The sequence below is a fragment of the Bufo bufo genome, chromosome 4 (assembly GCF_905171765.1).
Source record: "Bufo bufo chromosome 4, aBufBuf1.1, whole genome shotgun sequence".
NCBI lineage: Eukaryota > Metazoa > Chordata > Amphibia > Anura > Bufonidae > Bufo > Bufo bufo.
The window spans coordinates 456,605,840-456,622,736 of NC_053392.1; the positions used below are offsets into that span (position 1 = coordinate 456,605,840).

At 45.4% G+C, this 16,897-nt stretch overlaps 1 protein-coding gene across 1 annotated transcript in view; it reads left to right on the top strand.

Moving 5' to 3' along the window:
• Positions 1–16,627, top strand: part of LOC120997297 (protein Mis18-alpha-like) — a 29,663-nt gene extending 13,036 nt beyond the window's left edge. The window contains exon 5 of the mRNA XM_040427332.1: positions 16,077–16,627. Coding sequence (XP_040283266.1) covers positions 16,077–16,151 — 75 coding nt within the window. The 3' untranslated portion in view covers positions 16,152–16,627. The remainder of the gene's footprint in view (positions 1–16,076) is intronic.
• The last annotated feature ends 270 nt before the right edge of the window (positions 16,628–16,897 follow it).

Genomic DNA, 16,897 nt, shown 5'->3' on the forward strand with positions numbered 1-16,897 from the left:
GTACAAAAATGTGAATTTCCGCTTTTTGAAGCAGCTCTGATTTTCTGAGCACCTGTCATGTTTCCTGAGGTTCTATAATGCCCAGACAGTACAAACACCCCACAAATGACCCCATTTCTGAAAGTACACACACTAAGGTATTCACTGATGGGCATAGTGAGTTCATAGAACTTTTTATTTTTTGTCACAAGTTAGCGGAAAATTATGATTTTTTTTTTTTTTTTTTTTTTTTCTTACAAAGTCTCATATTCCACTAACTTGTGACAAAAAATAAAAAGTTCTATGAACTCACTATGCCCATCAGCGAATACCTTGGGGTCTCTTCTTTCCAAAATGGGGTCACTTGTGGGGAAGTTATACTGCCCTGGCATTCTAGGGGCCCAAATGTGTGGTAAGGAGTTTGAAATCAAATTCTGTAAAAAATGACCAGTGAAATCCGAAAGGTGCTCTTTGGAATATGGGCCCCTTTGCCCACCTAGGCTGCAAAAAAGTGTCACACATCTGGTATCTCCGTACTCAGGAGAAGGTGGGGAATGTGTTTTGGGGTGTCATTTTATATATACCCATGCTGGGTGAGAGAAATATCTTGGCAAAAGACAACTTTTCCCATTTTTTTATACAAAGTTGTCATTTGACCAAGATATTTATCTCACCCAGCATGGGTATATGTAAAAAGACACCCCAAAACACATTCCTCAACTTCTCCTGAGTACGGGGATACCAGATGTGTGACACTTTTTTGCAGCCTAGGTGGGCAAAGGGGCCCATATTCCAAAGAGCACCTTTCGGATTTCACTCCTCATTTTTTCCTGAATTTGATTTCAAACTCCTTACCACACATTTGGGCCCCTAGAATACCAGGGCAGTATAACTACCCCACAAGTGACCCCATTTTGGAAAGAAGACACCCCAAGGTATTCCGTGAGGGGCATGGCGAGTTCCTAGAATTTTTTATTTTTTGTCACAAGTTAGTGGAAAATGATGATTTTTTTTTTTATTTTTTTTTTTCATACAAAGTCTCATATTCCACAAACTTGTGACAAAAAATAAAAACTTCCATGAACTCACTATGCCCATCAGCGAATACCTTGGGGTCTCTTCTTTCCAAAATGGGGTCACTTGTGGGGTAGTTATACTGCCCTGGCATTCTAGGGGCCCAAATGTGTGGTAAGTAGGTAAATGACCTGTGAAATCCGAAAGGTGCTCTTTGGAATGTGGGCCCCTTTGCCCACCTAGGCTGCAAAAAAGTGTCACACATCTGGTATCTCTGTATTCAGGAGAAGTTGAGGAATGTGTTTTGGGGTGTCTTTTTACATATACCCATGCTGGGTGAGATAAATATCTTGGTCAAATGCCAACTTTGTATAAAAAAATGGGAAAAGTTGTCTTTTGCCAAGATATTTCTCTCACCCAGCATGGGTATATGTAAAATGACACCCCAAAACACATTCCCCAACTTCTCCCGATTACGGAGATACCAGATGTGTGACACTTTTTTGCAGCCTAGGTGGGCAAAGGGGCCCATATTCAAAAGAGCACCTTTCGGATTTCACAGGTCATTTTTTACAGAATTTGATTTCAAACTCCTTACCACACATTTGGGCCCCTAGAATGCCAGGGCAGTATAACTACCCCACAAGTGACCCCATTTTGGAAAGAAGAGACCCCAAGGTATTCGCTGATGGGCATAGTGAGTTCATGGAACTTTTTATTTTTTGTCACAAGTTAGTGGAATATGAGACTTTGTATGAAAAAAAAAAAAAAAAAAAATCATCATTTTCCACTAACTTGTGACAAAAAATAAAAAATTCTAGGAACTCGCCATGCCCCTCACGGAATACCTTGGGGTGTCTTCTTTCCAAAATGGGGTCACTTGTGGGGTAGTTATACTGCCCTGGCATTTTCCAGGGGCCCTAATGTGTGGTAAGTAGGTAAATGACCTGTGAAATCCTAAAGGTGCTCTTTGGAATATGGGCCCCTTTGCCCACCTAGGCTGCAAAAAAGTGTCACACATGTGGTATCGCCGTATTCAGGAGAAGTTGGGGAATGTGTTTTGGGGTGTCATTTTACATATACCCATGCTGGGTGAGAGAAATATCTTGGCAAAAGACAACTTTTCCCATTTTTTTATACAAAGTTGGCATTTGACCAAGATATTTCTCTCACCCAGCATGGGTATATGTAAAATGACACCCCAAAACACATTCCCCAACTTCTCCTGAGTACGGCGATACCAGATGTGTGACACTTTTTTGCAGCCTAGATGCGCAAAGGTGCCCAAATTCCTTTTAGGAGGGCATTTTTAGACATTTGGATACCAGACTTCTTCTCACGCTTTGGGGCCCCTAGAATGCCAGAGCAGTATAAATACCCCACATGTGACCCCATTTTGGAAAGAAGACACCCCAAGGTATTCAATGAGGGGCATGGCGAGTTCATAGAAAATTTTTTTTTTTGGCACAAGTTAGCGGAAATTGATATTTTTAATTTTTTTCTCACAAAGTCTCCCGTTCCGCTAACTTGGGACAAAAATTTCAATCTTTCATGGACTCAATATGCCCCTCACGGAATACCTGGGGGTGTCTTCTTTCCGAAATGGGGTCACATGTGGGGTATTTATACTGCCCTGGCATTCTAGGGGCCCTAAAGCGTGAGAAGAAGTCTGGAATATAAATGTCTAAAAAATTTTACGCATTTGGATTCCGTGAGGGGTATGGTGAGTTCATGTGAGATTTTATTTTTTGACACAAGTTAGTGGAATATGAGACTTTGTAAGAAAAAAAAAAAAAATTCTGCTAACTTGGGCCAAAAAAATATCTGAATGGAGCCTTACAGAGGGGTGATCAATGACAGGGGGGTGATCAATGACAGGGGGGGTGATCAATGACAGGGGGGGTGATCAATGACAGGGGGGTTGATCAATGACAGGGGGGTGATCAGGGAGTCTATATGGGGTGATCACCACAGTCATTGATCACGCCCCTGTAAGGCTTCATTCAGACGTCCGGATGCGTTTTGCGGATCCGATCCATCTATCAGTGCATCCGTAAAAATCATGCGGACATCTGAATGGAGCTTTACAGGGGGGTAATCAATGACAGGGGGGTGATCAGGGAGTCTATATGGGGTGATCACCACAGTCATTGATCACTCCCCTGTAAGGCTTCATTCAGACGTCCGGATGCGTTTTGCGGATCCGATCCATCTATCAGTGGATCCGTAAAAATCATGCGGACATCTGAATGGAGCTTTACAGGGGGGTGATCAATGACAGGGGGGTGATCAGGGAGTCTATATGGGGTGATCACCACAGTCATTGATCATGCCCCTGTAAGGCTTCATTCAGACGTCCGGATGCGTTTTGCGGATCGGATCCATCTATCAGTGCATCCGTAAAAATCATGCGGACATCTGAATGGAGCTTTACAGGGGGGTGATCAATGACAGGGGGGTGATCAGGGAGTCTATATGGGGTGATCACCACAGTCATTGATCACGCCCCTGTAAGGCTTCATTCAGACGTCCGGATGCGTTTTGCGGATCGGATCCATCTATCAGTGCATCCGTAAAAATCATGCGGACATCTGAATGGAGCTTTACAGGGGGGTGATCAGGGAGTCTATATGGGGTGATCACCACAGTCATTGATCACGCCCCTGTAAGGCTTCATTCAGACGTCCGGATGCGTTTTGCGGATCGGATCCATCTATCAGTGCATCCGTAAAAATCATGCGGACATCTGAATGGAGCTTTACAGGGGGTTGATCAATGACAGGGGTGTAATCAATGACAGGGGGGGTGATCAGGGAGTCTATATGGGGTGATAACCACAGTCATTGATCACGCCCCTGTAAGGCTTCATTCAGACGTCCGGATGCGTTTTGCGGATCCGATCCATCTATCAGTGGATCCGTAAAAATCATGCGGACATCTGAATGGAGCTTTACAGGGGGGTAATCAATGACAGGGGGGTGATCAATGACAGGGGGGTGATCAGGGAGTCTATATGGGGTGATCAGGGGTGATCAGGGGCTAATAAGGGGTTAATAAGTGACGGGGGGGGGGTGTAGTGTAGTGTAGTGGTGCTTGGTGGGACTTTACTGAGCTACCTGTGTCCTCTGGTGGTCGATCCAAACAAAGGGGACCACCAGAGGACCAGGTAGCAGGTATATTAGACGCTGTTATCAAAACAGCGTCTAATATACCTGTTAGGGGTTAAAAAAAACACATCTCCAGCCTGCCAGCGAACGATCGCCGCTGGCAGGCTGGAGATCAACTCTCTTACCTTCCGTTCCTGTGAGCGCGCGCGCCTGTGTGCGCGCGTTCACAGGAAATCTCGCCCATCGCGAGATGACGCATATATGCGTGACTCTGCGCAGGGCTGCCACCTCCGGAACGCGATCCTGCGTTAGGCGGTCCGGAGGTGGTTAAAGGGGTATTCCGGTTATGTAATGTTATTCCCTATGCACAGGATAGAGATAATTATTAGATTGGTGGGGGTCCTACTGCTTGGACAACCACCATTCACAAGAATAGGGACCCTAAGGAGGCTCACTAAATGAACGGAGTGGCCTATCAGCATGCATGCATCCGCTCCATCAATTTCTATAGGAGTTCCTGAGATGGCTAAGTACTGTGCTTGGCTGTCTCCAGGACTCCCATAGACATGGAAATGCCTGCTCCGTTTATTTTGGGGGAGGCTCCACAGGGTATAGGGTCCCCGTTCACATGATTGTGGTGGTCCCAGAGGTAAGACCCCCACCGATCTAATAGTTATCCCTTTACATAACTGGAATACAGCTTTGTCTATTGGGGGTAGAGCAGATTTTTTAATTGAGCAGTATTTTCTGATAACTGGAAATATTAAGAGAAGTACAGTCCCTTGAAAAGGTGTTCTTACCCCTTGAACATTTCCACAATTTTTCACTTTACACCCACAAGCGTAAATGTATTTTATTGGGCTTTTATGTGATGGATCAATGCAAAGCAACAGGTATGTGTGAAGTGAAAAGAAAATGATAGATGGTTTTCAAAATGTTTAATAAATACAAATCTGGAAAGTGTTATATGCATTTGTATTCAGCCCCCAGAGTCAATACGTTGTAGGACCTCCTTTGCTGCAATTACAGCTGCAAGTCTTTTGGGGTTATGTCTGTACCAGTTTTGCACATCTAGAGGCTGAAGTTTTTGACACAGATTCTAAATAGGATTTAGGTCTGGACTTTGACCAGTGTCAATAACTTCAGCCTCTAGATGTGCATGAATATGCTTTGATGTAAACCATTCCATTGTAGCTCTGTGCGCTATGTTTAGAGTCATTGTCCTGCTAGGTGAACCTCTGCCCCTGTCTCAAGTCTGTTGCAGCCTCTACCAGGTTTTTCTCCAGGATTTCCCTGTATTTAGCTCCATCCATCTTCCCATCAACTCTGACCAGCTTCCCTGTCCCTGCTGAAGAACACACAATGATGCCTCCACCACCATGTTTCAAGGTGTGTTTAGGGTGATATGCAGTGTTAGGCTCCATTTACACGTCCATAATAATGGGTCTGCATCCGTTCTGCAAATTGCGGAACGGGTGCCGACCCATTCATTCTCTATGGGGACGGAATGGATGCGGACAGCACACAGTGTGCTGTCCGCCTCCGCATTTCCGGAGCGTGCCACCGATCTTCCGGTCCGCGGCTCCGGTAAAAAATAGAACATGTCCTATTCTTGTCCGCAATTGCGGACAAGAATAGGCATTTCTATGGGGGTGCCAGCCGGGTGTATTGCGGATCCGCAATACACTACGGACGTGTGAATGGACCCTAAATCTACTTTCACACTCGCGTTTTGGCTTTCCGTTTGGGAGATCCGTTCAGGGCTCTGACAAGCGGTCCAAAACGGATCAGTTTGCATTCTAATGCATTCTGAATGGAAAAGGATCCCCTCAGAATGCATCAGTTCAGTCACCATTCCGCTTTAGAGACTGACCACAAAACGCTGCTTGCAGCATCTTGGTGTCCGTCTGATGAAACTGAGCCAAACAGAAATAGAAAACGGATCCGTCCTCCATTGACTTTCAATGGTGTTCAAGATGGATCCTGCGTTAAGCTGCCGCTGGGGAGAGGGGGTAACGAGCTCCTCTCCCATACATACTTCCAGCCGCTGGGGAGGGCGACCGACCATCTCCGCTCCCAATACAGTGTCCTGCTGCTGGGGAAAGGAGACTGGGCTCTCTATTCCCTGCTGGACACTCTGCCGCTGGGGGACAGGACCGACTGTCTCTGCCCCCTGTAACTCCGCCTGCCGCTGGGGAATGGAGACTGGGCTCCCAATTCTCTGTACATCACTCGACCGCTGGGGAATGGAGACTGGGCTCCCAATTCCCCAAAAATCATGCTGCTGCTGGGGGGCAGGAACAACTACCTCTGCCCCCTGTAACTTAGCCTGCCGCTGGGGAGGGAGGACGCTGCTCTCCTCTCCCTGCATTTCACACTGCCTTCCCGGCATATCACCCTGCTGCTGGGGGGCAGGAACAACTACATCTGCCCCCTTTAACTCAGCCTGCCGCTGGGAGGGAGGACGCTGCACTTCACACTGCCGCTGGGGAATGGAGACTGGGCTCCCAATTCCCTGCAGGACCGGTGGAGAGACCTCGGTCCCATCTCTAACGGCCACCTGGGGTCCTTCCCAGTAACACTCTACAATATCTGCCCAGCTGAATGGGTCTGGATCTGGGTCTGTCACCTTACTGTCCTGCTGAGCCTTCCCAATGGAGTGGAAGAGATCTCGGTAGTCCTGCTCCAGTTCCCACTCCAGGGTTGCTAGGTGAGCCAGGTCTTGCTCTACCTCATGGGGGTCATCCCAATCCTGCCTAGCCTCCCTCTCATAGAAAATGTCCTGAAGTCTGGACTGTGCAGGGCTCCCGAAGTCAGGCTCTGCAAAGGACTCCCATAACAAGCCAGGACCATCAAACTCCTCTCCCTCTGGCTTGTCATGTTCGGCTGTCCAGGGTATATACTGTGCCATATACCACCAAAGTGCCTGGTAGGCATCCTCCAGCCATAGCTCCTGCCATACCCGGTGCTCTAGTTCCTTCACCCATTCCTCCAGGGGCTGCTCTCCCAGGAAGGCCATCCGCAGGGCCACTTGCTTCTGCAACCGCTGCTCTTCACTGGGGAGACTCTCACCCCGCTGGTATTGTACATTATCCAGGGCCTGGTACCAGATGCCTTTCCTTAATGCATCCCGGCCATCCAGGTCCTCCTCCTCGTATAACACTGCTGGTTCCATCCTGTTGCTTTTAGGGTCGCTGTACTGGGACATGCGTTGCCCTTAAATTGTAGAATCCACAGAAATGGTGTCTCCTGTAGCTGTCCTTCTGGCTGTAGGAACGATCCCGCCGCTTGCCACCAATGTAACGGACCGTTTCAGCAGACAAGGGGTTAAAATCCGTTTAGGCGATATGCCCCTTTCTGAGAGACAGGCACAGCTACTGCAGAACACCAAACTCCCGAACTGGATACAAAATAGCACTCCAAACTGGGACCTCACGAATAGCTGCTAGCAGACGAACAGGAATCAGCTTACACTCCTGGCAATCAGTCTCTAACAGCATACAGTGGATCCCCCCCAATAACGAGACAAGGCTCCGTGTTGAGGGTCAAGCAGTGGTCTGAGGTGCTGGCACACCCAGGCTGGTTTTTATTACAGTTGTTGCAAATACAGGTCCGCCCACAGGGAGGTATAAAACAACCAAGCCCATCTGGTGTACACGCCCCTAGGGGACCAGAAGGAAGACTGGGACACAGGACAGATATGCAGCACTGCAAGATACACAGAGACAATACATCCCCACAATGCATCATGGTTTCCTCCTCTCTGCCCTGGAGACACCCGAGGAGTAATCCAATTATCTCTCAAGACAAAGAGAAATCACCAATACACATGTGGGGACAACAGAACAGAAATCACCATTTAAACATACAATGTCACAACCCTTTTCAATACACAGACATTTAACATCCCAAAATGGTACGAATTAGACCAGGAGTTCAAGTTAGTTCAAGTCCTTTGTGAACAAATGAGGCCTGGCTGATGAGAGGGCCCATAATCCTGGGGCAAGAGGCCAGCAGCCAGGCCCCTCCAAAACCCAGTGGCGAGGTTGGTTTCGCCACAGATCCGTCTTGGCTATGTTAAGGTTCAATTCACACATCCGTGTGTTTTGCGTATCCGCAAAATACAAACACCGGCGATGTGCGTTCTGCATTGTGCGGACCGCACATTGCCAGCATTTAATAGAAAATGCCTAATCTCGTCCGCGGACAAGAATAGGACATGTTCTATTTTTTTCGGGATCGGAAGTGCGGGTCTGCATTTCCGGATCCGAGCAGCACCTCGTGCGGTCCCATGGAAATTAATGGGTCCGCAATTCCGTTCCGCAAAATGTGGAACAGAATTGCGGACGTGTGAATGGACCCTAAAGACAATACAAACTGATCCGTTCTGAACGGATGCAGGCGGTTGTATTATCTGAACGTTTTTGCATTTCGGCCAAAAGGTTTTTGGTCTCATCTGAGCAGAGCACCTTCTTCCAACATGCTGTGTCCCCTACATGACTTGTGCCAAACTGAAAATTTTTAATGGCATGTTTTCAAAAATGTCTTTCTTCTTGTCATTTTTCCTTAAAGGCCAGACTTGTGGATTACACATCTAATAGTTCTATGGACAGATTCTGCCATCTGAGCTGTGGACCTCTTCAGCTTCTCCAGAGTGATCACTGGCCTCTTGGCTGCTTCTCTAGTTAGTGCTTTCCTTACGTGGGCTGTCAGTTTAGGTAAATTTTGAAAACCATGTATCATTTCCTTTTCACTTCACACATACTTGCTACTTTGTGTTGGTCTATTATAAAATCCCAAAAAAGTACATTAAGTTTGTGAGTGTAACGTGAAAAAATGGTCAAGGGGTATGACTAAATCTTCAAGGCACTGTAATAGATCTAGGGCAAGGGCTGATGGAATAAGATATCTGTAACAGTGGCTGCTGTGTGCCGCTGTTCCCCTGCTTACCGCCGCGGTCCCGGTGCTTGTTTCCTGCAGCACTTCCTTAACCACCTCAGGACCACCTTACGCAGGATTGCGTCCTGGCGGCGGCCCTGTTATTCCTCCTGGACGCGCCGGTGCGTCCTCTCGCGAGAGGCGAGATTTTCTGTGAACGCACGCACACAGGAGCGCGCGTTCACAGGAACCGGAGGTAAACGAGTACATCTACAGCCTGCCAGCGGCGATCATTCGCTGGCAGGCTGTAGATGCAATTTTTTTAACCCCAAAAAGGTATATTAGCCGCTGTTTTGATAACAGTGTCTAATATACCTGCTACCTGGTCCTCTGGTGGTCCCTTTTGCTTGGATCGACCACCAGAAGACACAGGCAGCTCTGTAAAGTAGCACCAAACACCACTACACTACACCCCCCGCCCCTGTCACTTATTAACCCCTGATCACCCCCCTGTAAGGCTCCATTCAGACTTCCGTATGTGTTCCGCGGATCCGCAAAACACATACGGACATCTGAATGGAGCCTTACAGGGGGGTGATCAATGACAGGGGGGTGATCACCCCATATAGACTCCCTGATCACCCCCCTGTAAGGCTCCATTCAGACGTCCGTATGTGTTTTGCGGATCCACGGAGAAAAATAGGACATGTTTTATAGGCTCTACAAAAAACGCAGTGTTCGCCCGATCAGGCCTGATCTTGTGCGCACACTTACGTTCAGTCCGCCCCACCGCAGTGACAGATTTTTTTTTTTTCTGATCACTGCAAAAACACCGTAAAATCGCTGCGGCGCTATAAAGATCACTTTTGAGGGACATGGCAAGTTCATAGAAGATTTTTTTTGTCACAAGTTAGCGGAAATAGTTTTTTTGTTTTTTCTTACAAAGTCTCATATTCCACTAACTTGTGACAAAAAAGAAAATCTCACATGAACTCGCCATACCCCTCACGGAATCCAAATGTGTAAAAATTTTTAGACATTTATATTCCAGACTTCTTCTGACGCTTTAGGGCCCCTAAAATGCCAGGGCAGTATAAATACCCCACATGTGACCCCATTTTGGAAAGAAGACACCCCAAGGTATTTCGTGAGGGGCATGGCAAGTTCATGTAAAATGTAATTTTTTGTCACAAGTTAGTGGAATATGAGACTTTGTAAGAGAAAAAAAAAAAGAAAAATCATTTTCCGCTAACTTGTGGCAAAAAAAAAATATTCTAGGAACTCGCCATGCCCCTCACGGAATACCTTGGGGTGTCTTCTTTCCAAAATGGGGTCACTTGTGGAGTATTTATACTGCCCTGGCATTTTAGGGGACCTAAAGCGTGAGAAGTAGTTTGGAATCCAAATGCGTAAAAAATGCCCTGTGAAATCGTAAAGATTCTTATTGGAATTTGGGCCCCTTTGCGCACCTAGGCTGCAAAAAAGTGTCACACATGTGGTATCGCTGTACTCAGGAGAAGTAGGGCAATGTGTTTTGGGGTGTATTTTTACATATACCCATACTGTGTGTGAGAAATATCTCTGTAAATGACAACTTTTTAAATTTTTTAATACAAAGTTGTCAATTTACAGAGATATTCCTCTCACCCAGCATGGGTATATGTAAAAATACACCCCAAAACACATTTTCCTACTTCTCCTGAGTACGGCGATACCACATGTGTGACACTTTTTTGCAGCCTAGGTGCGTAAAGAGGCCGAAAGTCCAACGAGTACCTTTAGGCTTTATAGGGTTGCTCACAATTTAGCCCCCCCCAAAATGCCAGAACAGTAAACACACCCCACAAATGACCCCATTTCGGAAAATAGACACCCCAAGGTATTCGCTGAGGGGCTTATTGAGTCCATGAAAGATTGAACTTTTTGTCACAAGTTAGCGGAAAGGGAGACTTTGTGAGGAAAAAAATAAATAAAATCTATTTCTGCTAACTTGTGCCAAAAAAAAAAAACTTCTATGAACTCGCCATGCCCCTCACGGAATACCTTGGGATGTCTTTCCAAAATGGGGTCACATGTGGGGTATTTATACTGCCCTGGCATTTTAGGGGCCCTAAAGCGTGAGAAGAAGTCTGGAATCCAAATGCCTAAAAATGCCCTCATAAAAAATACTCATTAGAATTTGGGCCCCTTTGCGCACCTAGGCTGCAAAAAAGTGTCACATATGTGGTATCGGCGTACTCGGGAGAAGTAGGGCAATGTGTTTTGGCGTGTCTTTTTACATATACCCATGCTGGGTGAGAGAAATATCTCTCTAAAATGACAACTTTGTATAAAAAAATGGGAAAAGTTGACTTTTAGAGAGATATTTCTCTCACCCAGCATGGGTATATGTAAAAATACACCCCAAAACACATTGCCCTACTTCTTCTGAGTACGGCGATACCACATGTGTGACACTTTTTTTCAGCCTAGGTGCCCAAAGGGGCCCAAATTCTAAAGAGCACCTTTAGGATTTCGCAGGGCATTTTTTAGGCATTTTCTTCTCACGCTTTAGGTCCCCTAAAATGCCAGGGCAGTATAAATACCCCACAAGTGACCCCATTTTGGAAAGAAGACACCCCAAGGTATTTCGTGATGGGCATAGTGAGTTCATGGAAGTTTTTATTTTTTGTCACAAGTTAGTGGAATATGAGACTTTGTAAGAATAAAATAAAATAAAAATCCTCATTTTCCGCTAACTTGTGACAAAAAATAAAAACTTCTATGAACTCACTAGAACAATAAATTTAGAGAAAATTTTATATAGAAATGTAGTTTTATTTGAAAAATTTTACCACTGAAAGTGAAAAATGTCAATGTCGGTCAATTTCGATTAATAACAAAAAAAGTAAAAATGTAAGCAGCAATGAAATACCACCAAATGAAAGCTCTATTAGTGAGAAGAAAAGGAGGTAAAATTAATTTGGGTGATAAGTTGTATGACCGAGCAATAAACCGTGAAAGTAGTGTAGTGCAGAATTGTAAAAAGTGGTCTGGTCATTAAAGGGAGTCTGTCAGCACATTTACCCCTTTTTAACAGTTCCCATAGCGCTGTAGCCGCAACACAGATGATTAAAACGGTACCTTTATATGCTTTTGTGGACTTGTAAAACTGCCAAAAATGAACTTTGATGCATATGTGAATGAGGGCTCGCAAGTGCCCAGGGGCGGCGTCCACCGCGTTGGTGCCCTATTGGCGGGCAGAGGCTGGGCAGGGATAAGAGCTGAAGAGGCAGAGATGCCTGGGCACCAACGCTGTGGACGCCGCCCCTGGGCACTTGCGAGCCCTTATTTACATATGCTTTAAAGTTCGTTTTTGGCAGTTTTACAAGTCCACAAAAGCATATAAAGGTACCGTTTTAATCATCTGTGTTGCGGCTACAGCGCTATGGGAACTGTTAAAAAGGGGAAAATGTGCTGACAGACTCCCTTTAAGGGTGTTTAAGCTAGGGGAGCTGAGGTGGTTAAGGGCCGGTGCACAGCACTTCCTGTGCTTTATGGGTTGGATTATGTGACCTCGCTGACCAATCCTAGGCCTCCTGCACATATATGTGGCTCATGCCCCTTCTCAGATGTCTCAGTGTCAAGGTCCTTGTATCCTGGTAAGGTTCCTGATATCTGCTTGTGTTCCTGACTCGTACTTGTATTCCTGGACTCTGCTACCTGTTTGATGCCTGCCTGCTTGCCTTGACTTTCCTGTTGCCGATCCGGATTGCCTTACCTGTTGCCTGTTTGACTTGGCCTCTGCCTCATCCTTCGGTCCTGCACTGTTGCTCCAGGTTACGATTTAGCCTGCTGACAACGTGTGTATCTCTGGTACCTTGCTCAGGTACCTCCTAGTCCACCTCATGCATGTCCTCCTAAAGAGGTAGACAACGCCCTTAGAGGAGGTATGACACGTGGCACAGTGGATTTACACCTGGTTCGTGACGAGATCCATCTAGCAACAGACCACTTGCTTTGATTCACCTTCCTGACCTACTCACACCTTGCCACTGTGACTTGATGCCGCCAAAGCATTTGACTCGTTTGAATGGCTGTATCTACTTAGTACCCTCCAATGCTTTGGGTTTGGCCCCTCCTTTATGAAATGGGTATCCATTTTATATTAGAACCCAAGATCTAATGTTTTTGTGTAATGGGATTTGCTCTTTCTTCTTTGAGCTGGGAAAGGGTATACGGCAGTTCTGTTTTCTCTCTCTCTCCCCTGCTGTTCGCATTAGCCATAGAACCCCTGGCATACCATCTTCTTCAGGACCAGTTGTATTACGGCATACGAGCTAGAGATAGGGAGTGGGGTTATATGCAGACAACGTTATCTTATGTCTAGGGTGGAGGGCACTCTCCCTCGCGCTATAACTATTATAAATGATTTTGGTCAATACTCTGGACTACAGATCCTCCTTACTGCCACTATATGACACTGATTGGTCTACCATCAGTAATTTCCCTGTGGTTAGTTATCACCAAAGACTGACGCTTTTCATGTACACAATACTCACCCTCTATTATCCTTCTGCAGAGACAAATTTAGGGTATGGAAAGATCTGCCTCCGGCAGTCTCTGGTCGAGTTAATCTCATTAAGATGATTCTACTTCCTAAATGTTTGTATGTTCTAAAACATGCCCCATATATTGTCCCTAAATCATGTTTCACAATTCACATTAATGTGGTGGCCTTGTGGAAAAGCTAATACTTAACTTTTATTTTAACCGTAGTAAAATATAGCCCAATATTTTTGTTATAATATATCAATGCGTACAATAGTGCAATAGGTTCCAGTGTGCGATAAAAGAAGGAACGGTCTTACCATCTCAGTTGTGCACAGTATTTGGAGGTCCCAAGTCACAGAGCCGGGTATCTTACCCTCTTCACCCCCTACTTGTCCTGAGCTGTTCTGTAATGCTCAGGTAGTGGAGCACTTGCTCAGACAAGGGCGACCCCTCTGAGCCGTCCCTAAATGGTTCCTAGGATTCCCTGTTTTTCCCCCCTCCTGGTATGTCGATGCCCAGCTCAATGTAGGGCTAAATGCTAAAGTCCTTATAAAAAGTGCTGTCCCATCGCGTTTCCTTGGGTGGTGTGACCCAAGTCATCAAGGTAGGGCTGCAGCTATCGATTATTTTAGTAATCGAGTATTATACCTATTAATTCAACGATTAATCGAGTACTCTAATAAGAAAAAGCAAATTAAAAGAATGTTTTCCTATTAAAAAAAAAAAACTCATCAGCTCCCCCTCCCTTGTGCCATCAGTTGCCCTATTGATAAAATTGTAACCACGATTAATTTTGGTCGTGTGATTGCCGTAAATCATTTTCCAGCAGCTTAACTCCCTCATATCCCAGTTTATATAGGGTTCCACCAGATCCAAACTATCTATTTCTACTTTGTGTTGTCCTACGGTGGGGGGGTGGTAGGAGTGTCCTTACCTGATTTTTGTTTCTATTATCTGGTGGGACAGCTATGCTACCATAAGACCTGGCTTTCCCCGTATGTGCAACTCCCAAATTCGGAGTCCCATTTGGCCCTGTACCTAAATGTCGGATCTTTGTGGCCGGTGCTGGAACAACCTCATCTATTCCCTTGGGCACTCCTGCCTATACACAGTGTGGCTATACAGGTATGGGAGGCTAGTAAGGACATACATGGCTTTCAGAGACATATGGCTGATAACCCAGTATTCCCTTCTCTACCATCTCTCCAAGACCCTGGGAGTTGTGTTTGAGAATAATGCTTTTTTCTCTTTTGATGCTCTGTGGGACACTTTTTCACTGCCTCATACAGCTTTCTTTGCAGTTATGACATGCCTTACATACATACTTTTCAGACACTCAGATTGCGATTTCTAACTACCCCTTGATCAGGGTCTTCCAATCACAAGGACCATGTGGATTTATATCTGTTTTATATACTCATTTATTGAGCACTAAACTACAGACTGTACAGATCCTTTCTGTTGGGAAGTGGAGGGCCATGATTCATGATCTTACATAAGAGGACATCTCAGATATGCTTGAATCTCCTCTCTATGTATCTCGCGCTATTAACAAGTTTATTTAAGTATGCATCCTGCACCAAAGTTATTTGTGGCCCTCCCGTCTGTATAGAATGGGAAGGTTATCACACACCAGATGCCATAAATGCTCTAGGGAGGATGCAAACTTCTGGCACCTTTTTTGCGCCAGCCCATATATACACAAGTTCTGGAAAGAGGTTAAGTTCCTCTCAGATCTCTTGAGCCTTCCACTTCCCACTCTTCCTATTAAATATTTATTTGGCGTCTTAGATGAGGCTAAATATCCTCATTATGTCTGTGTGAAGCCATCGCTCTCAAATGGATGGGTGATAGATGACCTTCTTTATCTCAATAGAGGTTGCTCTCGAGCATATGGGGATCATGGTGCTCTTCTCCACATACTTTGTACTCCGCTCAATCATTGAATGCTGCCTTAGCCTCTGTTACTTAAAAACTACACATGTATGATTATGTACATTGATATCAGTGTTTACCTGTACGTCTGCTGTGGGATTTCTGCCCAGTTTCTTTGGATACTACTTTGTTTATTGCACCTTTTCAATAAAACGAGTTATTAAAAAAAATACAATAGTAAATATGATATAACTGCATATCATCGATCTCGGCACTTCAGCTCATGCTGGCCAAAGAGTAACATGGATAACATGACAAATGTACTTAAGAGGGCCCCTAAGAGGGAATATACTTACCCCGCTCCTTGCGCTGCTCCTGGTCCTCGCACAGCCGCTGCCGTTTCTCCCTGTGTTGGAAAGGAAGGAGGGGCAGGGGGAACAGCCAATGGCAGATGGGGTCGATCCTCCCTAGCGTCACCCGCAATGCTGGGGAGGCTCGTCCCCGCCTGCCTTTGGCTGCTCCCCCCCCCCCCCCCCAACACCGAATGTTTTCATCTGTGTGCAGGGAGAAGCGGTGGCGTGGGGGGGGCTGTTTGTGATATTGGTTAACCCCTTTAATGCTGTGCTGCACTTCCAATAAAGAATGACACAAACTAACTTTTTTTTTTCTTGTTACTTATCCCACTTTTAGTGCAGAACTGTTTATGGCTTCTGTGAGCAAGCGGTAACAGAAATAGAAAAGATACTTACTTCTAGAAGACTGTAGAAATGCTGCTTGTCTGCCTGTCTGTGTCCCTGATGAAAATGTGGCGTTTTTAGGCAAATCACAGCACAGAACTTTATCATCTATGAAAACCAGTTTTTGATGGATCTCTTGTATCTGTAATAATTTTATTTTTTGTTTTAATTTTTTTTGTTTGGGTTCAAATATTACATGTATATAATAAAAAAAAAATAAAACTGACTTTAAACAGAATGGTGCAAAAGGATGCCTATAGAAGTGAGCATTTCCATTTGTCAGGATCCTGACTGAAATTAAAGAGATTTTCTGAGATTTTAACCCAGGTCCCAGGTGTCGGACCTTCACCGATAAGATACTGATGACCTATCTGTGGTCCATAAAAAAAATAAAAAAATTTGGGAAGCCCCTTTAATAATCAGACAAATTAACGATTAAAGGGATTTTCCAGAATTACTTTGGTTTTTTAGCAGACGTGCTCATGTAGTTGCTTACCTCATGTACATCTTCCTTTTTTCAATTTGGACTCTCCTGACCCGTTTTTACCATGTAACCCAATCCCTCTGGTTTCTTTACAACTAGTAAGTAGCACTTCCTGTTGCTGCATCCAGCCAATCCCATGATGCACTTCTCCTTCTGTCACCGCTCCAGTACTGCCCCTAACAATGCCCAGCTAGTTACATATACACTCCTCTATCACTGCCCTTGTTGCTGCTTTGACACGCACATGGACTTATCATTACAGGAAATTAGAGCTGCATGGACATGGTCAT